At 43.4% G+C, this 27,405-nt stretch overlaps 1 protein-coding gene across 1 annotated transcript in view; it reads right to left on the bottom strand.

Annotated features, from left to right (window-relative positions):
- Positions 1-27,405, bottom strand: part of TTLL1 (TTL family tubulin polyglutamylase complex subunit L1) — a 33,926-nt gene that overhangs the window by 1,461 nt on the left and 5,060 nt on the right. The window contains exons 3-8 of the mRNA XM_063308268.1: positions 15,638-15,846; positions 9,357-9,537; positions 7,644-7,778; positions 4,900-5,008; positions 1,883-2,026; positions 780-866 (exon numbers count right to left, since the gene is read on the bottom strand). Of these exons, the coding sequence (XP_063164338.1) occupies positions 780-866; positions 1,883-2,026; positions 4,900-5,008; positions 7,644-7,778; positions 9,357-9,537; positions 15,638-15,846 (865 nt within the window). The remainder of the gene's footprint in view (positions 1-779; positions 867-1,882; positions 2,027-4,899; positions 5,009-7,643; positions 7,779-9,356; positions 9,538-15,637; positions 15,847-27,405) is intronic.

The following is a 27,405-nucleotide window of genomic DNA, read 5'->3' on the forward strand; positions in this document are numbered from 1 at the left end:
TTTTCCAAGTAACAGATCTGCAGCTCAACAAAGCTTCTGCCTTCTAATAAAACTTATTAGCTGGAAAAAGTGCTACCAGACTCTTGATTTTTTGTTACCATACACTAATATGGCTCTCCTCCTACTAAGTGAAACACAGTAGAGTACTGTATGTAGTTCTAAAGCTTTGTTCAGTAAGGATATTATCCACTGTATTTCTTTGGTTTACTACATTTAAAAAGAAATCGTTGCAACAAGAAAGGAAAATATATAAATTATTTTTTTATATATTTTATATTGTTAAGTATTATATACAGTATTTGTGGCAGAGTGCTGGAAAGTGTTTGGCCCAAGAGATCAGAAAAATCACACACCAGGCATTTCTATAAAAATAAATTTATTTACAGAAAGCACAAAAACTTATTTTCAAGCTGTGCATTCACATGCGCTCAGAGAGGACAGGGAGGAAGGCTGTGTAGAAAAGAAACTGAAACTAACAAGCCCAGGCAAGCTGCCCTCAAGGCAAATCAGGAGCTTTTACCTTATATAGTCATGCCTTTTCACCCCCAAAACCAAGGATACTTAAGTTTGACTGTCTGACTCTGCCAGAGTGATTTGTTACCATAGTAACCTTAATTTTTCTACAGCCAAAAGCAGAAAAAACAAATACCAACAGTATTTTAAGAAAAATTTAGACAAAGGTGCTTTTCACTATTAGAACAGAATCTGAGGAATATGCAAAACAGAAGATTAAAAAGGTAAGACAAAGCTTCATTCAAAGACACTGCAAGTTTAGTTACCTCAATAAGCCATGGCTTAAGCTTGTCATCAATGATGATGTCATATCCATAGCATTCAAAGCAATGTTTATCATTGTTCATTACAGGCTGAAAGAGTCGAAAGTAGACATTAGAGGAGAGAAAATGTGATCAGATCCTCATCATGGTGTATTGAAGACTATTTAAATAATGTGTACAAGGCATTTCAAGCAGAGCATGCATTACTAAGAAGTTGTGCGATTTACCGAATAGTTGTGCAAGTTTGCTAATTGTATTGTGGACTACAAAAACAAATCCTCAAATAGAAATATGAAGAATATGAAGTCAGAGAAAAGACACACAACTGTATTAGTCTGAAACTGTAAATAAAATGAAGGCGCACAACTCCAGGAAAGCAAGCTGTTCCATAGCTTAATAGCTCTTGCAGTCATGAAATTCCTCCTTTTTTGCTCTTAGTACAATTGCCTTGAGAGAATGTCTTATCTCTCCCTTGCTTAAACATTCTCAGGAAGGCCATCAAGTTTTTATGTAATATTTTTACTTTGATGGCTAATACACTTGTCACTCTTAATAGCTTTCCCCCATAAACTATAGATAAGATGGTTTAGATTTGTTTTTAATAAATTACTCACTCTGAGCTATTTTCATAGAATTTGTAACTGCACATTCTTTTGTAAGCTTTAAATTTTTTTTCTAGATTTTTCTAGATTTTACTTTTGTTTATAAAGGTCAGTGGAATGCATACCATAAAAATATTGTCCTATATGTATTTACCTGAATATATATGTGCATGTATAAGATTTACATAATATGCCCACAGCCTAATGTGGTGGGGGAGTAGAAGGAAACATTTTGTGTGAATGTTAATATTATGCCTTTATATCACACAGCAGCTCCTCTTATGTTGGACATTCCACATTCCAGAATAGCAGAATATATAAAATAATGGATCACAAAATATGAGGAATAAAAAAAAATCTGTCAAACTTTTACTATGATATTTGTGCAAATTTTCAGTAACAAACATGCCTCGTATAGTAATAAGTCACTACTGAAAAGAATCTGAGTGGTCTTTTGTATTTCTTATTAACTTTCCTTTATCATAAACTTGTTTTTCTACTCACTGCAACTGCTTTCAATGACTGTACAATTATCCAGTGTATTTCATCAAACAGCTTGTTAGTGACATCTTTCCCTCGAGTGCTTTCTAGATACAAACGCAAATTGTTCACCGTCCATTTGCCACCATGGATGTGGTTGTAATCATCCTACAGAGGTACATCAAATTATCATTTTTATGTTCAAAAGACTTTTCAGAACCAAGAGTCTTCATTAATCTGATAAAATCTGAGTACCCAAACAATCAACAACAACAAAAAATAGGCCTTATGTAGGCTTTACTACATTTTTATCCTGCCCAGACCCATCCTATAGCCTTTTAATATTAATTTAAGGACAAGATAGGGAAATTACAAACCTAGTAAACAGAATAATTAAAAGACTTTAATCTAGGTGTGTTAAAAAAAATCTATGTTCTAGGAGGGCAAAGAGCTAGGTCAACTGTTCATTTGCTACTTTTTAAAGTTTATTCTCCTCTTCCAAAAAAGCCTTATAGTTTGAAAAAATGGATTGTTAGTTAAAATATACAATAAAAAGCAAAAACAGAATACAGTTCAAATAAAAACAAAACTAAGGAATAGCCAGTAATAAGATAAACTTTTCATCTCTGTCTTCATAATTTATACATCCTGAATCCTTAATCTGTGCTAATGTATTGAGAAGAACAAATGCCAAATGCTTCCACAGTATCCTGATTGTATACGTGGTGATGTGAAAGTGAAAGGTCCCCTGTGCAAGCACCGAGTCATGTCTGACCTTTTGTGGGGCTGCCGCTTTCTCAACGTTTTCTTGGCAGACTATAGAGCGGGGTGGTTTGCCATTGCCTTCCCCAGTCGTGACCTTCCCCAGCAAGCTGGGTCCTCATTTTCCTGACCTCGGAAGGATGGAGGGCCGAGTCGACCTGAGCCGGCTGCCCGAGAGAGAATCCGGCTTCCGCTGGGATCGAACCCGGGTCGTGGGGAGAGTTTCGGTTGCAATACTGCCGCCTGCCGCTCTGCGCCACACGAGGCATTCTGTATATGTGGCAGCAGCAACCAGATACACAGAGTCAAGATTTTATTTGTGTCCCTCATCCTCCCCTTATTCCAAAATTGGCCTTTCTGGATCAGGAAGTACTGGTAGCAGTAACTCATGCTCTTGTGAGCGCAGTATTGTGACCATAATAATCTCATAATTTCACACTTGTATTAGAGCAATTCACACAACACGCAGCTGCTCTTGAGGGCAATTTGGAAGCTTTAACTGGTCTAGAATGCCCGTGTTGTAAGGTAGCAGCAGCCTGGTGAGAGCTGCTCTAGTTGCCACCACCTGGGTCCAATTCAAAGTATCTGTTATTATCCACACAGCCCTTTCTGGGTTGGGTCCCTGTTACTTTGGGGCCATCTGACTCAGGTACAGTCTGCCTGCCCAATGCTGTACAACCTAAGAAGGCAGACTGAGCATCCTTCCACCGGGAGGTATCAAGGGGGAAGAAGCCAGGGAAGAGGGCTTCTTGGTGGCACCCCCCTCACTTTAGAACAGGCTGTCCTGAGCTGAGGGTGGCCTATGCTCTGTTGTCATTTTGAAAACCATCTGTTTTCTCTGTGCTTTCAGGGTGCAGGGTACAACTCAGTGGGAAGCAGCTCACTCAGCGATGAAGTATTTTGTAGTCTAGAGGTCGCATGATGGATGCGACCCTTTAAGTTCTATGTCGCTTTATGGTTTTTGTATTGTTGTGAGCTGCCTAAATCCTAAGAGGCAGCTGCATATAAATTATTATAAATAAATACATTTAGAACTATAAGTGAGCGACTATATTTTATTACACATTTTTATTTATTTATTTGTTTTTCGAATTTTGCTACCGCCCATCTCCCATCTTGCCCCCAGAGGTGAGGCAGGCCCCTTCACTTCTGACCTTCAGGAGGGACTCTGGGCAGTTTACAGTAACATTAAAACTATAATAATAAACAATTAAAATCCTATAAAAATAAGACAATTTACAAATATAAAATACAATACAAATAAGTATAAAATCCAAGAGGCTGAAAAATTCTAATCAGGTGGGAGGGGCTCTAAGGTGTGAGCCACCCCCATGAATGGCTGCCCACCTTCCCGCCCCAGGCAAGACGGCAGAACCAAGTTTTTAGGGCCCTCCTGAAGGTCGGAAGTGAAGGGGCCTGCCTCACCTCTGGGGGCAAGATGTTCCAAAGGGCGGGGGCTATTGCAGAGAAGGCCCACCTCCTGGACCCCACCAGATCCGTAACATGCCCTCTCTGCCTGATCGGGTGGGGCGGGTTGGTGTTGTGGGGATGAGACGGTCCCTCAGATATCCTGGCCCCATGCCATGTAGGGCTTTAAAGGTGATAACCAACACCTTGAATTGGACCCAGAAGCAAACTGGCACCCAGTGCAGCTCGCGCAGTAAAGGTGTTATATGTGCCGATCTAGGGGCACCAAAAATAACCCACGCGGCTGCATTCTGGACCAGCTGAAGCTTCCGGATACTCTTCAAGGATAGCCCCATGTGGAGCGCATTGCAGTAGTCTATATGGGAGATGACAAGGGCACAAGTGACCATTTGGAGGGCCTCTCGCTTCAGGAACGGGCGTAACTGGTGCACAACACAAAGTTGAGCAAAGGCCCTCCTGACCACGACTGCCACCTGCTCTATGAGCAGGAGTCGTGAGTCCAGAAGAACCCCCAGATTACACACCGGGTCTGTCTGGGGCAGTGCCACCCCATCCAGAACTAAAGATGACAATTTCCCAGAAATCGAGGAGCTGTCAACCCACAGCCACTCAATCGCACCAGGGTTCAGCCGAAGCCTGTTGTTCTCCATCCAAGCCCCCATAGCCCCCAAGCACCGAGAAAGGGCAGTCACTGTATCACGTACCTCACCCGGGATGGAGATGTATAATTGGGTATCATCAGCATACTGATGATACCTCATCCCGTGGTGACGGATGATCTCACCCAGTGGTTAATTATTAATTATTAATAATTCAAAATAATTCAAATGTACACTATAAAAGGAACTTACCCCATGTTTCTGAATGGCAACATTTGTAAGATGGATGAACATATTGTCCAATTCACTTGTACTTGGTGTATATTTTACTGTGCAAAATCGACAAAACCCAAGTTTATACCTTAAATATAAAGAAAAGATATTGTTATCTACTTATAATTTACATGCTCTTAAAGAGACAGCTTCTTTGGCAGCACTTACTTTGATCTAATTCTGAAGGCCTCGTTATTGTTTTAATCTTTACTGTATTGTTTCCTATTGCATTAGTGTTGTTTTAATTTATAAAATCCTGACAAATATTTTTATTTAAGGGTCCAATACCAATTCAATGAATAAGTAGTGAGCCAAATATGGCTCAATAGGTAAAATGGAAATCTGGTGGGATTTGTCCAAGAAGAAAACAATAGAAAGAGAGGGGTTGCACTATATGTTATGCACCCACTCCTGCCCCAAAATTCATATGGTGATGTGGTAGACAATATCGAGGTTAAGGTAACGGGAGGAACAAGTATCTAGTATTTCATCAGCCAGGGAGAAGAGGTGGGTGATCAAACTGTGGGCCTTTCAAAGGGTAGGAAGTGCAACAGAGGGAGGTGTTGGGTGCGGGGAGATACAGGAGAAAATGGGCCCCATCTTCCCATGGGGTAAGAGAACTGGCAACCGGAAGTCCCCTCTGCTCACTCCTTGACAAGAAAAGCAATAACGAGAGAAGGGGAACAGGCCTCTCCTCTCCTCCATCCTCTCTCATCACAGGCAGAAGCAGCAGTGGAGAAAAGCAGCAGAGAATGCCTCCTTTGGTTCCATTTTTCCATAGGATTGGAGAACCATGGATTTGCTGCTACCAAATACTGGCACTGAAGGAGGCGTTCTCCACCCTGCCTTTCTCCTCCCCGATTCCTGTGCAAACAAACCGCTATTCTGCTTCTTTGCCAAGACAGACTAGGGGTTGGAAGTGTGATTCACGTACAGAATAATAGCATTTAGTGCTGTCATGTGAAAGAATCCTGTCTCGGTAGCTGCCAAAAAATTACAAAATGTAATTTTAAACTATAGTTTCAAAATAACAGAAAGTAATAATTCTACTTTATTCTGCATTGGTCAAACCCCATCTTCAACACTATGACCAGTTCTAGATACCACATTTTAAGAATGTTTTAGACAAATCGGAGATGATTGAGACTATAAAAAAAAATTGAAGTAGCTTTTAGAGGAAAATATTAAAGGGGATAAGCTAGAACTCTTCAAATAGCAGAGGATGTTACTCAGAAAGTCAAGATTATTCTTCATTGCTCCCGAGTGCTGAACATGGAGTAGCAGACTTTAATTACAGTATAGGAAGGCATGTTGCATGTAAATCTTACTTACTTAAGTCTCACAACACATGGACAGACTCAACCATAGTTTCAACTGGGAAACCGTGAGCATCCTAGGTAAAGGTAAAGGTTTCCCTTGACGTAAAGTCCAGTCGTGTCCGACTCTAGGGGGCGGTGCTCATCTCCGTTTCAAAGCCTTGGAGCCGGCGTTGATCGACAGCTCAGCGGTTTAACCCGCAGCGCCACCGCGTCCCGACGTGAGCATCCTAAACCAAGCCAAATCCAAAAACGCCAGAGAATTCCTGGAAGCCTGGCACTCAGACAAAGCAGCCATCAACAGACACATTTACATACCATTCAAAAGAGACAATAGAAAAGCCAAAAGACCAGGACACTCCCTTGCCAGCAATCCAGATATGCAAAAATCAACACTAGGATTAACACCAGATGAACCATCAAACAGCACAATGCACCCTAATCAGGGAACTATTAACTCAGGCAGTCAACCAAGCAGCAAACAACAGCCCAATCAAAGAACTCCCAAGGAGAGAACAACACCCCTACCAACACAAGCAGGGCAAGCCACGGTATATAAACTGAGAGCAAGGCCCACTCCCTCTTTGCACTGAAGATGTTGCCTAGTCTGGCAATGAAACGTCTGCAAGAAAACAAGGCTCAGAGAGCACCAAGAACTCCACAGTTCAACCCTGAGCTACAAATACTTGTTTTGATTAGAATATTCACTTAATTAGAATTTGATTTTCTGATTTCGTAATTATTACATACTGTATGTGATCACCACCACCACCCTTTTGAGGGTGATATCTATTACATTCACAGCTGCTGGGATTTGTGGATTTTATCAATGTTTGCTCCCTTACTATGATTTTTATATACTTTTATTATGTGTTCTATTTGACTGAATTTTATTGTTGTAAGCCACATTAGAAAGACTTCCTCCCTTAAAGGTAAAGGTTTCCCTTGACGTAAAGTCCAGTCGAGTCCGACTCTAGGGGGCGGTGCTCATCTCCGTTTCAAAGCCTTGGAGCCGGCGTTGTCATAGACACTTCCGGGTCATGTGGCCAGCATGACTCACGGAACGCCGTTACCTTCCCGCCGAAGCGGTACCAATTAATCTACTCACATTTGCATGTTTTCGAACTGCTTGGTGTGCAGGAGCTGGGACGAGCAACGGGAGCTCACCCCGCCGCGCGGTTTCGAACCGCCGACCTTCCGATCGACAGCTCAGCGGTTTAACCCGCAGCGCCACTGCGTCCTCCCTTAGAGACAGGTTATTAATTTAAACTCCTATAACTCCCTAATATGCAAAAGGCAATATAAGAAAGTTCAAATGCAACTGTCCACATCTCTGGAAAAAACTGTTTCTTATTCAAACCCCCCACCCCCACCCTAGCTAGAAAATAGAACAAAAATTGAACTTACATATAGCACCTCAAAGGACGATAAGTAGATACTAATACATATAAGCGTAGGTCAAATTTCTTCCCACCAATCAGAAGTGGATTACTGATATACAGGGAAATCACATATGCTTCTTTAGAGGACTGAGATACAAACCTAAAGACATTTATATTTCATTACTTAAAATTATTAAATTATTTTTCTTCCTTTAAAAGTAATAAAGGCAAAGCCATGTATGCCAGGATGAAAGTTTTTTTTTTCAGCTGGAGTGATGATTTTTTCGGCCTCAGGCAAAACCATATGTAGCACCTAAGTGTTACTGCTAATTTACTGCCTTAAAGGTAAAGGTAAAGGTAAAGGTTTCCCTTGACGTAAAGTCCAGTCGTGTCCGACTCTAGGGGGCGGTGCTCATCTCCGTTTCAAAGCCTTGGAGCCGGCGTTGTCATAGACACTTCCGGGTCATGTGGCCAGCATGACTCACGGAACGCCGTTACCTTCCCGCCGAAGCGGTACCAATCAATCTACTCACATTTGCATGTTTTCGAACTGCTTGGTGTGCAGAAGCTGGGACGAGCAACGGGAGCTCACCCCGCCGCGCGGTTTCGAACCGCCGACCTTCCGATCGACAGCTCAGCGGTTTAACCCGCAGCGCCACCGCGTCCCTAATTTACTGCCTTACTGCACAGTAAAATGTTTCCTTCTTTTTTCCAAGACAGCATGGAAATGCAGCACCCTGGCAATGCAGGGAATGAACCATCTCTTCATCCATCACCATCTCACTTCCCATCTCACTCTACCGGAAAGAAACGGTAGCCTCTTTCTTTGCACAAGGACAAGGATGCCACAAGGCAACTGATTTCTTTCATTACTGAATCTTTGCATTTTGGATATTTAAAGATAAATAGGTTTTTATGTCTTATCTCTTTTTTTATCATAAAATTCAGTTTTGTTCAATCAGTTGTGAGACTGGACTGTCTCCCAAGAAAAGACTGAAATCCTCTAAGCACATGCCTCTAAACTACATTGCATTACAGAAAGTATGACTTCCCTCTCCTAATTTTTACTTTTTAATCAACAGAAAGGCAAAACAAAACAGGAATGCCCTGTATCTTTCACATTAGGGGTAGAAAGCCAGATAAGTTGCCCCCTGGAACGACCAGGCTCCTCTCCTAAAACAGGAGGCAGGGCCATGATGTGAAGGCCCAGATGGCTTTGGAAGACTCGGCTTGAGATCTCTGGCCTCCAGCACCAAGCCATTCTGCTACGGCTGTGCGTTACAAATACATTTCTCAACCAATGTACTGTATGTGTTGTGGCCATGAAACTTCCTAAACGTGTCCTAAATGGCAAGTAGTTTCAAGGGTCATGAACACAGAGAACTGCCCTTCAGGCATGACAGTATTTTTCTGCATCTGGCAAAAGGAGATACGTGTAATATTTTGCCATTAGTTTTTATTTTGATATTTCCTATTGCAAGAAAGCCTTCCTTTTTTTAAAAAAAAGTCTTTACCACAAACTAATAATTAATGCCACAACATTAGTGAAAACTGTGTTTATTTTGACTCTATAAAAGTCCCTGCAAAATTTTACCATAAAATTTAATCAGTTTTTTTAAAGCAGTTATGAATGAGTTCTGATGAAGGCAAAATCTGGAATAGCACAAATTTAATCAAATATGGTAGGCTGAGGTGGAATATCAAACGAAAAGAAACATTTATTTCCTAAGAAACTTACGTAGATGTTTTGCTGTCCCGAGACCACTTTTTAATTTGGGAAAGCTTATTGATGAGAAAAATTCCTTTCCCTTGAGCTTTTCCACAAGGCTTCATAATCCATGTACTGGAAGGGTTTTTTCGGAATTCTTCAACAAATAAATTATAATCAGCTGGAAGCATAAATGTGACAGGAACAAAGTCTGAAAGGGATACAATGAGAATTTAAAACAGCATATTAAATCAGACAGACAGACAGACAGATAATCCTTTCTTCAATTATCACCCATTTCAATCTTTTAAATTTTAGATAAGGTGACAGTAAGCATTAGATATCTTTCTAACTTTCCATTTTAAAATAAGAATAAACAGAAGTGGGTATAACTCAGTTAAATCCCATTAGCAAGTCAGATAAAATGTTTTACAAGAATCATCCTTTTTTAATCTTAAAAGCCTCATGATAGATCTAAGAATATGCGTAAAATTTTCCATGTTTTGTCCTTCACTGATACAACTACTGTGTTTCAATCCTATTGGAGAAACTAATGAACACTTAGTACCTTTTTTGCTTTTCCTAATTTATAGAATTCCAAGTATGGAAGTATTATGCAGTCAGATTCTATAATTCTGTGCTAAAAAGAGAGCAATTGAAGGTAATCAATTAGTTGGTTGCCACTGAGTCAGACAGGCCTGATCGATTGGTTGAATTTAAACAGCTGCCCATCTCACTTGCATGTGACTCTGGGTGGTGTACACAATTAAAACAAAAGCTCAATAATTAATATAATTTATCCATTAAAACAGTTAAAAACAATTAAAAACTGTAATGACAAAAAGGGAAGAGTGCAATCAGCTCACACCAACACTTCCATGGGATACCCAGGCCCGATGGCAAAACCAAGTGCTGACCTCTCATTTCTCTGAGACCTTGCAAGGACTTTCCAATTATCGTTTTTGATTCCTTCTATCCCATTCATTCCTTACGTATGGAACTAAATACTTTGAAGTAAATTCCACTGAATGCAGGGGAGGCTCGCTAAAGCAAATGTAACGTAAAGGAATTTAGAGCTGACCTTGGGAAAGCTATGCGAATGTTGCTAAGGGAGAAGGACACAAGCCGCTACGGGTAGGGTCGGAGAAGAGAGTGCGCAGTCCTGAGAGAGATGGAATGTAGTCTTACAGTACTGTGATGGTGTAGTAGTCAAGGTAGTTAACTAGGAGTGGGGAGACCCAGTTTCACGTCCACCACCCACCACAGAGGCTCCCTGGGTGACTTTGGGCCAGTCTCTCTCTCTCAGCCCTACCCACCTCACAGGGTTGTTACTGTGGGGAAAGATGGGGGGTGCAAGCACTGTGGGCCCTGCCTTGAGTGTCCAAATTAAAGGCGTGATAGAATACATAAATACACCTGAACAGTTTGATTATACCATGCCCTCCTTCAAGATTTTGGACCAAATACAGTCTCTCCATGGATAATTCAATTTCATAAAAAGGGTTATATTAAGGCTGTATGTTTTCTAAATATACGGATGTATTTTATAAACATAAATAGACATTTTAGAATTACATTGTCTATTCTAGATAACTTCAGCTGGCCTGTGCCTAGATCAAGCAACACTGTTCACCCATTCTTTTAATTAAGGAGTGGCTAAAAATAGACTTGTTCATAGTTCCAATTTAAGGTAAAAAAAAGCAAGTCAAGTCTGTGTGCACATCACCTCAGTTTTCTCTTAATGCTTTTTTATACTCATGCTGAGAAACAAAGAGCTACTGTCAGTTTCTTCTTTGGTGAATCTTTCATGAAACAGATTTGCTCATCAACCCCCATTCCTACACTTCACCCTAAAGGTGAAGCCAGTTTTTTTTAATAAAACCCAACATCAATCACTCTGTTTCTCAAGACTAGCCCACTGAGAATGTAAATACTGCCTATCCCTAGTTCAGAAGCATTCAACAGACCTTTGCTGAGTTTAAAAACCTAAGCAGAGTTGAAGCTAGTTAGCACATGGGTGGGAGGCAGAGGTAATCAGAGGACTGCAGGCTGGGAAAGAAAAAACAAAAAAACCCATCTCCATAATAATAAAAGAAAACAATATCCAACCACTGTGGTATTGTTGCATATCCATGAAGTCACCAGAAGCTGTGCTCAAAACTGAAGATACTTGATTTTATTAGCTTATATGAGAAAAAGTTAGACCAGCACAAAAAGCTTCTAGCCACTCAAGGACATTGTTATGATCCAAAGTTTCATCTTATTATACTATTGCTTAGATAGTCACTAGTCTTGAGCAGAGGGAAATGAGTAAACCACATAAGGCAGTGAAAACTGATGTAGAGGGTGCCTTCTAAGTGTTGTTGACCTTCCTGCCCAGCATCTTGGATGTACAACCCATGTCACCCTCCCCACTTTTTCTGTGGCCCCAAGCTGGTCATCAGTTTCTGCCAATTCCCAGCAACCCGCATCTTTGCCACCCTCAGATTTCAGGAGATGCAATGCCATCCCTGTCCTGTTCTACCACTGACCCTGTGCTAGTGTCATTCACACATTGCCTCCTTGCCTCTTCCACTTCCCCCTTGATCCTCCTCGTTCTTCACAAGAGTCTCACTCTCATGTTTCGTTCTCCTATCGCTTCCCCCTAACTGCAGCAGTACTTGTGGCTCAAGGCCATTTTGTAAATTAGGGGGGTGGGGTGGCATATTATTAGGAAAGGCACTCCAGAGAGAGGCATGGCGGCTGCCAGACTTTTTTTAAACAGCCCAATCAAAGTCAATATGATGGCATCCAACAATGTTCATTCTGGCTCCTCAATGCAGGGAGCGCTGTCAGAGAGTCTGGTGGCAAAGACACTTTGTGATTTCCAAGAATGAGACAGCTGTGAAACAAGTTACAATAAAAGCAGGCTGAAATTGAAAGGAGGCAGAATTTAATGTATAGACAGTAACATGATGTATTAAACATGATGAAAAGTAGAAGAGAACAAGAAAGGTAGAGAGAAGTTGGACATATTTAGTTTATCTTTTCGGTTCAAGGAGGCTTCTGATGTATTCCATAAGACTGAATGCAATTTTTGATGCAAAAAAGTGATGTACCAATGCTGTGCCTATCTTTTCAGATGTCAGCTGAGTTGAGTTCAGTGTAAGTCAATTGTGCCAACACTTGGCTGGCCTTGTGGTCAGGTTGGGGCCAGGCCTTATTAGTATACAATTGGGAGCCCACGAGGGAATCCCAGGACTGGGTAGTCAAACATCCAGAACAAAGCAGTGACAAACCACTTCTGTATTACAGCCAAGAAAACAACATGGATGCGTGTATGAAGTCACTAGAAGTCAAAGTTTTACATCTGCGCCAGTAAATTATGGTTAACCTTTGCCGTGAAAACAGGATTACAAATCAGGCTTTGACCATGACTTGTATCTTGACTTCCAGGAAAAGAAAGCACAAACTGTATCTTGCCAATTTTGATTTAACCACAAACTACAATTTACTGCAAGTCAGGAAGAACCTTATTAAGGTGAATAACAAGTTGAGAGCAACTACTGACCATGGTGATCTTAGAAACTGATGGCAAAATACGGTAGTCCACTGAGAATATAAATGTTACTCAGTCCTAAATTATAGGCATGTAGCTGACCTTTGCTGAGGTTGAAAAACTAGGCCAATTAGTGCTGCACTCGGATGGGACATCATGTCATGATCACCGTTGCAATGCTTGTAACATCACAACGGCTCACATAACAATACAAAGAAATGAGCACCGGGAGGATTAAGGGATAAGGCAACCAACTAACAAAAGCAAGCAACAGGTGCTGGCAACAAAGTATTGATCCTAGCGGGAGGTACGTAAGGAAGAGATACAATGTTGCAAGAGAAGTAATTGACAACACTCGACCACGAGGCACGCCCGAGCTGTCAGAAAGCTTACGAACCGGATCGCCCGGCAATGACCCATCACTGGCCGGAGAAAAACAATTAAGGAGACACCCGAGGCACAGGAGGGGCTGCTCGACCCCTCACCTACCGGCAACGGGGCTTGGGGTACACTCGGAGAAGGAGGGGTGGAGCGCTGACTGGCGCAGGCTATTTAAATCCCGTTCCAGCGCGCTCCACTCACTCTCAGCTTTTCCTAAGGCATGCATTCTATACCCTAATAAAACCAGAACCTAAAGCCTACACTAGCGTCTGTGTTTTACTGGGTAGCAGGCAGAGCCTGACATAAAGCTGAGAGTCACCAAACCAAAAATCGCCAAGCTCCACCGGACGAAATTTTTTTCCGCGGGAGAGACCAATTGGCGAGAAACGGAATCGGGGACCAGAGGCGTGAAGGATGGCCCGCAAGAGGCAGAGGCGACCCGATGGCGGCTGGAGGCGGCGCACCCCACAGGAGACGCGGACACCTTCCCTGCCCACACCGCTCCCCAGTTCCAGACCTGGAGCCCCAACCCAGACAGGAGAATCCCGACGGAAGACGAGGTCGGGGACCAACAACTCCTCGCTTGGGCCGACGGAGCAGGATCCCGGACGGGAACACCCTACCCCAGCTGGAGGCTCCGCTACCCCAAAATTCCCGAGCAGGAAGGTGCAAGACTACGTACCGGACAGCATCTGGCAGCACCGACGTCAGACGACCAGGGCACGCCAGACAGGGTCACGGCTCTGGAAGCCGGAGTACGATACCTTGAGCACCTGCTCCTGTCCCCGCCAGCGGCAGATGAGGACACGACCCTGAAAGCCAAGGTACGAGACCTGGAACACATGCTCCAGTCCCTGGCAACAATCGTCAGCGAGCGCTCCAAGACTGAGGCAACACAGGGGGTAAGAGGGGACCGGGGCAACATACCCACCCCGTCTACAACCCCGAGAGGGAGGGGCCAAGCTCAAGACTCTACCGCAGAGATTCGCGCCCCCAGGCCAGTGGGAGCCATCCTTCAACACCCACGGGTTGGGGACCCGCAACATGGGAGGTTCGCAAAAGACTTCACCGTGCAATTTGACAGGAACCCCACAAAACTGTCCTTTTTAACTAACGCAAGGGACTACATGGCCCAATACGGCCATTACTTCAACACAGAAGCCGCCAAAATCTCGGCGGTGGCCACCAGACTCCAGGATAGGGCTACGGACTGGTATGTACAGATGTACTTCCATGACTTCCTCGCCGAGCTGAAACATTACTTTGAGGACCCCCTGGTGAAGGAAAGGGCAAAGTGCACACTCCTAGCACTGCGGCAGGGCAAGAGAACGGTGGCCGACTACACCCTCGAATTCAAGGTCCTCACGGGCAAAATCACAGAATGGTCGGAGGCCACCCTCATCAACATGTTCAAGCGTGGCCTCAACCGGGAGGTGCTCCAATGGGCACTCTACAGGGACGACCCAGCCTCCCTTCACGGGTGGATTTGTCTAGCCAGCAAAGCAGAGCACGCGCAGCGCACATTCCTGCTTGCAACCGCAGAAGACAAAATCCTGCCCAGCACAAGAGGACCAGTCCCACAGATGGGGCCAACCTGGCACGCAGACCAACAACGGAGGCTTGCCCGCGGACAGTGCACCAAGTGCGGGAAAACGGGCCACCGAGTGGCAGATTGCTTCACGAACAGAGCAACGGATCGCCCGCCCAGACCCACACCGAAGACGCCGCACAAACCATCCAATCCCCCCCCCCCAGACGGCTGACAGGAGCATTAGCAACCCTGGACGAGGACGTGGACGCCTACCTCGCTTACGGCCCCAGAGTCATTGCTTGACTCCCGGAAGCAGCGGGGCTCCCTCCAATACCTCGTGAAGTGGAAACACTTTCCACATCCTGAGTGGGTCGCTGCCTGTGACGTCCAGGCTCCCGACCTGATCCGCACCTACCACACCACCTACCCCTCCAACCTTAACCTTTCTGAAAGGGGGCAGCATGTCATGATCACCGTTGCGATGCTTGTAACATCACAACGGCTCACATAACAATACAAAGAAATGAGCACCGGGCAGATTAAGGGAGCTTTTCCTAAGGCATGCATTCTATACCCTAATAAAACCAGAACCTAAAGCCTACACTAGTGTCTGTGTTTTACTGGGTAGCAGGCAGAGCCTGACACATCATCAGGAAGTCTGTAGGCTGGACCGTGAAGGCAGCAATGGAAAATCATTTCTCCACTGCTGCCAAAAGGTTCCTCCGTAAATGGGTGTCCATGAAGTTAACAGGAATTGAGCAAAACCTGAAGAAGATTTGACTTTTAAACCAATATGCAGCCCTGGAATACCTGGTATTCAAAGACATATACAAATCATTCTTATTAGCTAAACCAACTCACCTAAATAAAGATATTTTCCATTTTCATCCTTCTCTGCAAGAGGACTACCTTCTTTTTCCAGTTCTTTTCTGTACCTTTTAATATTTTTCACCATTAAGTCCTTCCGGGTGAGCTCGTAGTGGTTAGGGAAATGGTTGACAATCTGGTCGTCAGAGAGGCGATAACCAGTTTCTACACTGAAAACATTTCGAATAGTTTGCACACTCATCCTGTAAAGACAAGATTATTACTCAAGGTGCTTCCAAACATGGAAGCTTTATAGGCGATTCAGATTATTTGTAATTCCTCCTGTGTTTTTCTACCACTTTTTTCATCTTTTTAAAAAATTAGAACAAAAGAAATTTGTTCACAATGAAAAATGGAACTGATATGCAAGTACCATAGGTCAGGAAACAGCTAGGATCTTCATGGAAAGACTAAAACTGCATTTGAAATAATGATGAATTGAAATAAGACTTTTGCTAATGGGTTCCATATATTTAGCAAAAAAAGAGACTGAAAAACTTAAACAGCATTTGTGAAGAAAACTCTTTCAACCCTTTCCCTGCAACCACTTCTCTGGTAATCTTTAACTTTGAGGAAAACCTATTTTAATTATAGCACAAATACAAGCATTATCTCGCTATCTGGATGGAATTCTACCTCTGACAAATCAGGTACACCAAGCAATTGATACTATGTTATCTTTGAAGTACAGGTAGCACAGGAAACCGGGAGGGATTTTTAGAAGCTTAGCCTGGTTTCCCAAATATGATCAATTCTGGGAAAAACAAGTGTCGATGAAATGAGTGATTCTAAACATTCAATAAATCATGGAGGGTAACCTCTTGATGCACTAAATCTACTGAGCTATTCTTCTGATGCGGTCAAGTATACAGCAATCTAATGAAGAGATTATTAATTTATGCCTGCAACTACTGAGAAGAAAGCAAAAAACAAAACAAAACAAAACAAAATAGAAGCCCTTAACAATTCTTTAAAATTGTATTATATTCTGTTAGACATATATTAATGGGAAGAAAAATGAGAGATGCTCAGGGTAGGAACAACAAGGGAGTAATAAAATACAACATAAAGCAGCCTATTTGTAATTGGCTAATATAATGATATATCACACATTAATCCAATTAGTAAAACAGGAGATATTTTTTAAAAAATCAGATGACTTGCCCATTCTGCCAGATTGTTTATTCGTTCAGTCGCTTCCGACTCTTCATGACTTCATGGCTCAGCCCACGCGAGAGCTTCCTGTTGGTCGTCAACACCCCCAGCTCCCCCAGGGACAAGTCCGTCACCTCTAGAATATCATCCATCCATCTTGCCCTTGGTCGGCCCCTCTTCCTTTTCCCCTCCACTCTCCCTAGCATCAGCATCTTCTCCAGGGTGTCCTGTCTTCTCATTATGTGGCCAAAGTACTTCAGCTTTGCCTTTAATATCATTCCCTCAAGTGAGCAGTCTGGCTTTATTTCCTGGAGGATGGACTGGTTTGATCTTCTTGCAGTCCAAGGCACTCTCAGAATTTTCCTCCAACACCACAGTTCCAAAGCATCTATCTTCCTTCTCTCAGCCTTCCTTATGGTCCAGCTCTCACAGCCATATGTTACTACGGGGAACACCATTGCTTTAACTATGCGGACCTTTGTTGTCAGTGTGATGTCTCTGCTCTTAACTATTTTATCGAGATTTGTCATTGCTCTTCTCCCAAGGATTAAGCGTCTTCTGATTTCCTGACTGCAGTCAGCATCTGCAGTAAACTTTGCACCTAGAAATACAAAGTCTTTCACTGCCTCTACGTTTTCTCCCTCTATTTGCCATTTATCAATCAAGCTGGTTGCCATAATCTTGGTTTTTTTGAGGTTTAGCTGCAAGCCAGCTTTTGCACTTTCTTCTTTCACCTTCATCATAAGGCTCCTCAGTTCCTCTTCGCTTTCAGCCATCAAAGTGGTATCATTTGCATATTTGAGATTGTTAATGTTTCTTCCAGCGATTTTAACTCCAGCCTTGGATTCCTCAATCTGATGGCCATTCTTGTGTTTTCCAAATTTGCTGGCATATAGCATGCATTACCTTGACAGCATCATCTTGCAAGATTTTGAACAGTTCAGCTGGGATGCCGTCGTCTCCTGCTGCCTTGTTATTAGCAATGCTTCTTAAGGCCCATTCAACCTCACTCTTCAGACCACACCATCAAAGCTATCCCCGATATTGTTATCCTTCCTATACAGCTCTTCTGTATATTCTTGCCACCTTTTCTTGATCTCTTCCTCTCCTGTTAGGTCCTTGCCATCTTTGTTTTTGATCATACCCATTTTTGCCTGGAATTTACCTCCGATGTGTGGTGGTCTCTCATGAAGGATACACAGGCTGCAAGTTTTCTTGGGATGAGAGCTTGTGGTCTCTCATGAAGAATGTAGGAAGAATGCACAGACACAACTTCCTCGGGATGAGAGCCCCGATTCAAGCCGTAAGCTCTCTTTTATTTTCCCCCAGCTAAGCAAGTACACTAAAACAGTAATTCCCATAGCAGAAGGCTGATTGGTCTAAATAGCAATGCATACCTCATGTAACCCCCCTGATAGCTTCCTGGCACAGCTCAGGTTACAGCTCGTGTTGCCTTGTGAGGAAAGTTTTTGCTACAACCTTATCCACTATGGAAGTTCAAGGAAGGTTCAATGTAAATAAACATCTTGCACAGCTGTCGTGGTTTGCCAGCCAACAGCATAGCATGCAATGCTCTCTACACCGATGTTTCTAATTTTCTGGAAGAGGTCTCTTGTCCTTCCTATTCTATTGTCTTCTTCCACTTCCGCGCATTGCTTGTTTAAAAATAATTCCTTATCTCTTCTGGCTAACCTCTGGAATTTTGCATTTAATTGAGCATATCTCCACCTATCACTGTTGCCTTTTGCTTTCCTTCTTTCTTGGGCTACTTCTAGTGTCTCAGCAGACAACCATTTTGCCTTCTTGGTTTTCTCTTTCTTTGGGATGTATTTTGTTGCCGCCTCCTGAACAATGTTGCAAACTTCTGTCCATAGTTCTTCTGGGACCCTATCTACTAAGTCCAGTCCCTTAAATCTATTCTTCACCTCCACTGCATATTCCTTAGGAATATTAGTGAGCTCATATCTAGCTGATCTGTGGGTCTTCCCTAATCTCTTTAGTCTGATCCTAAATTGTGCAATAAGAAGTTCATGATATGAACTACAGTCAGCTCTGGGTCTTGTTTTTACCGACTGTATAGATGACCGCCACCTTTGGCTGCAAAGGATGTAGTCAATCTGATTTCGGTGTTGTCCATCTGGTGAAGTCCATGTATAAAGCCGTCTCTTAGGTTGTTGGAAGAGAGTGTTTGTTATGCAGAGTGAGTTGTCTTGGCAAAATTCTATCAGCCTATGTCCTGCTTCGTTTTGTTCTCCCAGGCCATGCTTACCTGTAATTCCAGGTGTCATTTGACTGCCCACCTTAGCGTTCCAGTCTCCTGTGATGAAAATAACATCTCTTTTAGGCGTGTTGTCCAGTAGGTGCTGCAGATCGTCAGAGAACTGATCTACTTCAGCTTTTTCAGCATCTGTGGTTGGGGCGTATATTTGGATCACTGTGATGTCAGATGGCTTGCCCTGAATTCAAATTGAGATCATTCTATCGTTTTTTGGATTGTATCCAAGCACTGCATTAGCCACTTTACTATTAATTATGAAAGCTACTCCATTTCTTCTGTGGTCCTCTTGTCCACAGTAGTAGATCTGGTGGTCATCTGATGTGAAGTGGCCCATTCCAGTCCATTTCAGTTCACTGATGCCCAAAATGTCTATCTTTAATCTTGACATCTCACCAATAACCACATCCAATTTGCCCTGGCTCATAGATCTTACATTCCAGGTTCCAATGGTGCGTTGATCCTTAGAACCTCAGATTCGCTGTTCACCACCAGCACCATCGGCCGCTAGCCGTCCTTTCGGCTTTGAGCTAGCTGCATCATCACATCTGGGGCTAGGTGAACTCATCCTCTATTCCTCCCCAGTAGCATTTTGACCATCTTCCGACCTGGGAGTCTCATCTTCCAATGGCATACCGACATATCTCTGGATGTACTGATCCATTTAGTTTTCACGGCAAGAATACTGGGGTGGGTTGCCATTACTTTCCCCAGGAATCGCATTTAGTCTGACCTCTCTGTCATGACCTTCTCGTCTTGGGTGTCCCTTCACGGTTTAGCTCATGGCATCATTGAGGTGCTCAAGCTCCAGCACCACAACAAGGTAACGATTACCTGCCAGATTACCTGCCTTCAATACTACAGTAATATAAGCCTCATAAAAAGAAAGAAACATTTTATTAATTAATTAATTAATTAATTCAATTTTGAAGCCACCTGAGTCCTTGATGACCCTGGGCAGCTTACAATTAAAAGAAAACAACATATATCCAAAAAAAAAAAAAAATTCAACGAAGCAGAACACCAATCCCATATCACCCTCCCACCCAAACAAAACCCCACATGGGATTCGACCACCACCTTATCTCAAGGCCTGGGAAAACAACCACATTTTTAACTATTCCTCCACATCTAGGCCTGCACAGCTGTCACTGGGCCAGGACTTCATCAGCATGATTCGGTTGACCTGGGGTTGAGATGCATAATTGGGTATCACTCCAAACTGACAGATGATGTTATCCAGCACTTTCATGTAGATGTTTAACAGGGGAGAGAGTGTTGAGCTGTGTGGCACCCCACAAGTGAGGGGCTGTGAGAATGTCCTCTCCTCCCATCAACACTGATTGAAACTGGGCACAAAAGAGGAAAACTATGCAAAACAGTGTCCTCCACTCCCAACCCCTTAAGCTGTTCCCAGAGATACCATGGTCAGTGGTAAGCCGTGGATTTCTAATCTGTTTCTTTCAGGGTCCTCTGGTGTCAGCCCTACAAAGTAAGCAAGATTAGGAAACTGACTCCACTAAAAGACTAGAACTCTGTTGAAATAGGCTATACAGATCTGTATATCTTGCAGATCTGCCTGTGTTTTCCCTCCCCTCCCTCTTACACCCAAGAAAGTCAGGCAAGAGTCAGTCTGAGTCTTTTTCTAATATTTACCTGCCTCCCTGGACTTAACGCATGCTTATTCTGCACCTGTTGTTGTCCGAATTGCTTCCGGATATTTTATCCAAGGTTATCTCCATGGTCCCGTACATCTAGAGCAGAAGCTTGATCACCCTCTCCACCAACTTTCCTAGAAAGGGGAGGTTGAAGACTGGATGGAAATTGTCCAGGATGGTTGGCCCAGAGATGGCTTCTTAAGGAGAAGGCACACCCCAGCCTCCTTCAAGGCTGAGAGAACCTACCTCCTCCTGTAAAAAAGCAGACTCCATTGCATAGGCCAAACCCCAAGGCAGCCTCAACCATCCAGGAGAGCCCTGGGTTTAACAGATAGGTGGCTGAGCTCACAGACTGGAAGACTGCTTTATTCTCAAAATATCACTCTATACCTCCAAAAATATAGGCGCAAAATATTCAATACATCATCTTATATTATTATATGGGAAAAAAACATCAGGACAAGGCACTTCCCTGGTTTTTATAGTGTCAGTTCCTTCCTATAATAATAATGCTATGGCAAAGTATGATCTTGAGAGATCTTCAGATTTATTTTGTTCAAAAACCCTAACTTGTTTACCAGATTCCACTGAATTGATATTATAAAGTTAGGTCAAAATGAAAACAAAAATGATTTACCCAATCACAGTCTTTACATACTTTATCCTTGGAATCCTTAATTGCGGAAATAACAGTATGTTGTTCCTGTTGTTTCAATTTAAAACTAATAATATACTGTTTTTCACCTCGTCAATAATTGTCATGATATGATTTAATGAATATTCAGTATTGTGAACCAAGCTGATTAATTTAGCAGATATAAAAACAATATATAATTTCAAATTGGGAGGGCTTATGTAGTCAAATATTCCTTAAACTTTTTTCAAAATTTGGCACTGTAATTCTTTTTTTATTTTTTCATGAAGAATCTGCAATAATTCAACAATGAATAAAAAATTAACAGCATCAGAATGATTACATTTGCAGATTATCTATTACATCAAAATAAATTCCCAAAGCCTGTTTAACTGGTTTACAAAATACATGATGCATTACATACCATTGTGAACCAAATCACTCAGAGCCTACTCACTTCACAGCTTATTTCAATGCACTTTACATGGGGTGCCTTGAAGACTACTCAAGCTTCAATTGGTTCAGAATGCAGTGGGGCGGGCAGTGATGGGCATGCCTCCCTATGCCTATGTGACACATCTGCATTGTGAGCTGCACTGGTTATCAGTATGCTACCACATATGATTCAAGATGCTGGTTATGACCTATAAAGCCCTATATGGCATAGGGGCCAGATATTTATTTATTTGATTGATTGATTGATTGATTGATTTCTATAGCTGCCCATCTCAGCAAGTGACTCTGGGCAGCTTACAACAATAAAACTATAGAACAATTAAAACAATTACAATTAAAACAATTAAAATACAAAATAAGTATAGATGGCTGCTAAGTAAGTAATGTATGGATGTTAATATAACCAAGAAATGGGACCATTTACATGCTCAGGGCCCCAGGCCCAAGCACATAGCCAGGTCTTCACGGCCTTACGAAAGGCCAACAGGGTCAGGGACATCCTAATTTCTGGAGGGAGAATGTTTCAGAGGGCAGGTGCTATGGAAGAGAAGGCATGCCTTCTAGTTCCTGCCAACCGGCATTCCCTGGCTGACGGGACCCGTAGCATACCCAACTTGCCAGATCAAATTGGACAGGTAGAAACAACTGGGAGAAGACGGTCCCTTAGGTAACCCAGTCTCAAGCCATGAAGGGCTTTAAAGGTGAAACCAGCACCTTGAATTGGACCCGGAAGCACACCAGCAACCAGTGCAGCTCATGTAGCAGTGGTGTTACATGTGTTGAGTATCTGACACCATTTACTATCCATTCAGCTGCATTCTGCACCAGTTAAAGCTTCCGAATGCTCTTCAAGGGCAGCCCCATGTAGAGTGCATTACAGTAGTCCAGACTCCAGCTACCTGAGGGACCACCCATATCCCATGGTATCAGCCTGATCCAACAGAATTGTCATGCTTCAGTTCCTTTCAATTGTATTTTCTAGTGGGACCTAGGAAGCTTACCTCTCTAATTGCAGAACCTACCCTCTGGCATTAGATTCCCCCTGAGATCCATGTGGCTCCCACCCTGCATTAAAGACCCAGCTGTTCTTGAGTTTTCAGGGCCCCTGCCAGACTGTGTATGGGTTGGTTAGCTGGATTTGCCATTGGTGCTTGTTCTTTTTGCTTTTATAATTATCGTATACTGTTTTTATTTGGTTGGTTTTACTGTATACTGCCCAGAGTCAGGTGGTATATAAATCAAATAAGTTAAATTAAAGAAAATAAAGAAAATAATTAAACTAGGATAAATGTTCTTTTTAAAAAAAAATAACATTACTGGGAAATGATAACAGCTGCAATTCAAAACATCAAGGAAACATACTGTTGCAGTATAACAGTATTATATCTGGTTTACCACTTTCACTATAAGGGTACAGGTAGTCCTTGACTTACAACAACAATTGGGACTGGAATTTCCATTGCTAAGTGATGCGGTTGTAAAGCATGACTGCATCATTTAGTGACAGCAATCCTTGCAGTCCCAGTTGCCATCGTTAACTGAATCCCACGGTCATAAGGCAAGGCAACTTCCTGCCAGCTTCCCACAACAAAGTCAGTGGGGAAGCTGGCAGGAAGTTGCAAGTCCCAGGCTGTTCACAGGAAGATAAGTGGCTGCTGCCGGGTGGAGGAGGACACAAGGGAGTGTGTGAGGGAGGCATGGCGAGGCTCTGAGAGGGTGCAAAGGAGGCATGGTGAGGGTCAGGGAGGATATGCAAGGGTGTGCGAGGGAGATGTGGCAAGGGTCAGGAAAGGTGTGTGAGGGATGGAAAGGCTCAGCAGGGGTGCATAGAGGTGTGCGAAGGTGCGAGGGAGGTGCAGCAAGGGTGCGTGAGGGTACATGGGGGTGTTGTGAGGGAGGCGCAGGGAGGGTTCGGGAGGATGTACTGGGGTGCACAAGTAGTGGGAAGGCACAAGAGTGCATGGGGCTGGGGGAAGGTGCACGGGTGGGGGAGACTTACCCCAGAGATTTGTGACCTTTCCCTCCCAGCTTCCCATTGACTTTCTGGGGAGCTAGCAGGGAAATTCACTCTTCCGCAATGGCTGTGAGCTCGAAGGATCAGTTGTCTCCGGCAGCTTGCTCTTTGAGTGTCTGCCTTTTATGCCGATCCTTTCCACTCCTTTTCTCTCCAGCTGTCCTAACAACCAGGAAACACGCTGAGACAAGGAACTGGTCTCTAATGCTTTATTGCTAGTACATAACAGGAATCCTAACAAACTGAAGAAGCGTGGGAAAAACCCAGACATATAAAACCCAAAGGTTAAGGCGGTCCCGATCTGTGTCTCTTTGAATGGCTGCCCAATTCCTCAGTGCTACGCATGCGCTTAACAATCTGGATGGGAGCCCCCTGCTCGCCATCCTTACTCATGACACCAGCAGCCAACTGAGCTGCTTTCTGATTCGTGTGCTTCTCAGCTCTCCTGTCTTGAGCGCTGACTGGAGAGTTCAAATCCCCCACTGGAGTTTGTCCAATCCATGTTTGCCAATTCTCCCGCTCTGCTGAGTCACTTCCTGGTTCAGCTTCTTCAACCCTCTCCTGATGGGTTTCGTTTCCCCTTCTGACTCCAGATAAGTTTCATTTTCAGAGTCAGAAGTGGGCTGAAACCTCACACTATCCCCTCCCCCAGGATTTCCCTTCCCCCAGGAGTTTGGTCCTGGTTTTTGAGGGTATCAGAGATGGAATTGATGGACTTTTCTAGGAGCATGAACATCTGAGACCACCTCCCAAGAGTTTTCCTCAGGCCCATATCGCTTCCACTCAACAAGGTACTGGAGCCTCCCATGTCTTCTATGGGAATCAAGAATTCTGGAAACTTCATATTCACCATTGATATAGATGGGAGGTGGAGCCGGTCTGGATACTCTCAGTGGGCTTGGAGGTGCAGTAGGAACCAGCAAGGACCGATGGATCACCATGTACTTGGGCAGGGTGAGGTGGAATGCCACTGGATTAATGATTACTTTTATAGGAAATGGCCCCACAAATTTATGGTCTAATTTCTTGGAAGGGCATGCTGAAGGCAGGTGTTGAGTTGATAACCAAACATAATCTCCTACTGCCAACTTATTACCCTCCTTCCAATGGCAATCAGCAAAGCATTTATAGTTGTCTTTCTAGCTAATCCCAAAGTACCTGATGACAGGCTTGGAGTTCTTCCAAAAAATGATCAGAGGCAGGAACCGAAGAATGGGTGGTTCCAAGGGAAACAGACAGGAATGGAAACCATACGTAGCCATAAAAGGCGTGGTCTTTGTAGATGAATGTACTGAATTATTGTAAGCAAACTCAGCTAAGGCCAAGAGCTTGAACTAGTTGTCCTGTCGATAGTTCATGTAGCACCTTAAGTATTGCTCTACGATAGCATTAACACGTTCCATCTCCCCATCTGATTGAGGGTGATGAGATGATGAGAGATTTCCTTGAATTTCTAGGTTTTGAGGAAGTGCCTTCCAAAATTTCGCAGTGAATTGTGCCCCAGGTCTGTAATTACCCACTTGGCAAGTCCATGAAGGCGAAAGATGTGTTGAATGTACAATTGCATGGTCTCTTGGGCGGTAGGGAGTCCTGGGTAGGAGATATAATGTGCCATCTTGGTCATGGTGTCTACTATTACTAAGATGGTTGTGGTTCCATTGGACTTTGGAAGATCAGTGATAAAATCCATAGATACTGACTCCCAAGGTTTCTCTGGCGTAGGAAGTGGCATATGAAGACCTTCAGGTTTGCCTGTCTGATGCTTTGCCCGACAGGAAAGAACATATTGCTTGATGTCGTTCAACATGCGAAGCCACCAAAATTCTCAAGACAATGGATTAAGAGACTTGAAAAACCAAAATGGCCTGCAGCTGGGTTATCATGGCACCAATGAAGTACTTTTTCTTGGAGCCTTCCAGGGGTACATAGTAGCGACCTTGGAAACGTAACAGTCCATGAGTACAACTTCATAATGCTGCTTGCTCAGCTGGAACTTATTGTAATTCACTCTTCTGGTTCTGCACGAACAGGTCATTTTGCTGCTGTTCCTGGAGCTGTTGTAATAAGTCTTCACCGAACTGGGTTGCTGCGAACTTCTCTGCTGGAATCACTGGACGAGGAGGTAGCAGAAGAGTTCCCCTTTCATATTCTGGTTTTCTAGACAGGGCATCTGCTCTTTGATTATGCCCGCGAGGAATATGACTTGAAAATTAAATCGTGAAAAGAAGATCGACCAATGAATCTGTCGTTGATTCAAGTTACAGCTGTCTTTAGATGCTCTAGGTTCTGATGGTCTGTTCTCCCTTCTACTACATGCCAGCTCCTTCTAAATGGTGTCGCCAGACTTCGAATGCTACCTTGATCGCCAGTAGCTCTTTCTCCCATGTGGTATAGGCACCCTCCGCTTGCGACAGTTTTCAAGAGTAATATGCACATGGACACAGGGTTCCGGGCTTAGGATCCTTCTGTAACAGGATGGCTCCAATTGCCATCTCAGAAGCATCAGTTTCCATGAAGAAGGGTTGGCTAGGGTCTGGAGGTCTAAGAATAGACTCAGTCATGAATGCCGCCTTGAGCCATTGGAATACTTCTTCCTCAACTTCACCCCAATGAAATCAGGATCTCTTCCTGAGCAGGTCCAACAGTGGTTCAGTAAGCTTGGCAAACTGTGGAATGAAGGTTATGTAGTAATTTGCAAAACCTAACAGTCTCTGGACATCTTTAGTCCTCTGAGGAGATTGCCAGGATTGAAGGGCCTCTACTTTCCCTGGCTCCATCGCCAGCCCGGCATGAGATATTCTGTGCCCAAGGAAATCTATGGTGCTCTGAGCAAACTGACATTTTAAAAATTTGTGTACAAACGATTCGCTTGAAGACATTGCAACACTGTGCATACATGCTGATAATGTTCAGATAAGGATGAAGAGAAGATCAATATCTAGCAGCCAGGAACCACGCTGACACAAGGAATAGGTCTCTAGTGCTTTATTACTGCTACATTAGACAGAAAATCCTAACAAACTGAAGAAGCGTGGGAAAAATCCAGACAGATAAACCCCAAAGGTTAAGGCGGGTCTGATCTGTGTCTCTTTGAATGGCTGCTTAACTCCTCAGTACTACGCATGCGTTTTCCCCCCTGGATAAAGGCCCCCTCCTGCTCACCATCAGTACTCATGACAATCAAGATGTCATCTAAATAGATTATTAAATTTCGATCCAGTAGATCCTTGAATAAATCGTTCATGAAGTGCATGAACACTCCAGGAGTATTTGATAGTCCAAATGGCATTATTGTATATTTGTAATTCCTGTACTGTGTGCAAAACGTGGTCTTCCATTCATCTCCTTTCTTAATTCGTATCAGATTATATGCCCCTTGCAGGTCCAGCTTGGTAAAGATTCAAGCCCCCCTAATCCTCTCCAAGAGTTTGGATATTAGGGGTAACAGGTAGAATGAGTCAGAAGCAGGCTGAAACCTCACAGCCAGGGCTTCAAACAGGCATTCTTCCCATGGGAAGATGAAGTATTGGACTCATACTCCTTTCCTGCTGACTTAAATGGTCAAATTCA

This window comes from Candoia aspera, chromosome 7, assembly GCF_035149785.1.
Source record: "Candoia aspera isolate rCanAsp1 chromosome 7, rCanAsp1.hap2, whole genome shotgun sequence".
Lineage (NCBI taxonomy): Eukaryota > Metazoa > Chordata > Lepidosauria > Squamata > Boidae > Candoia > Candoia aspera.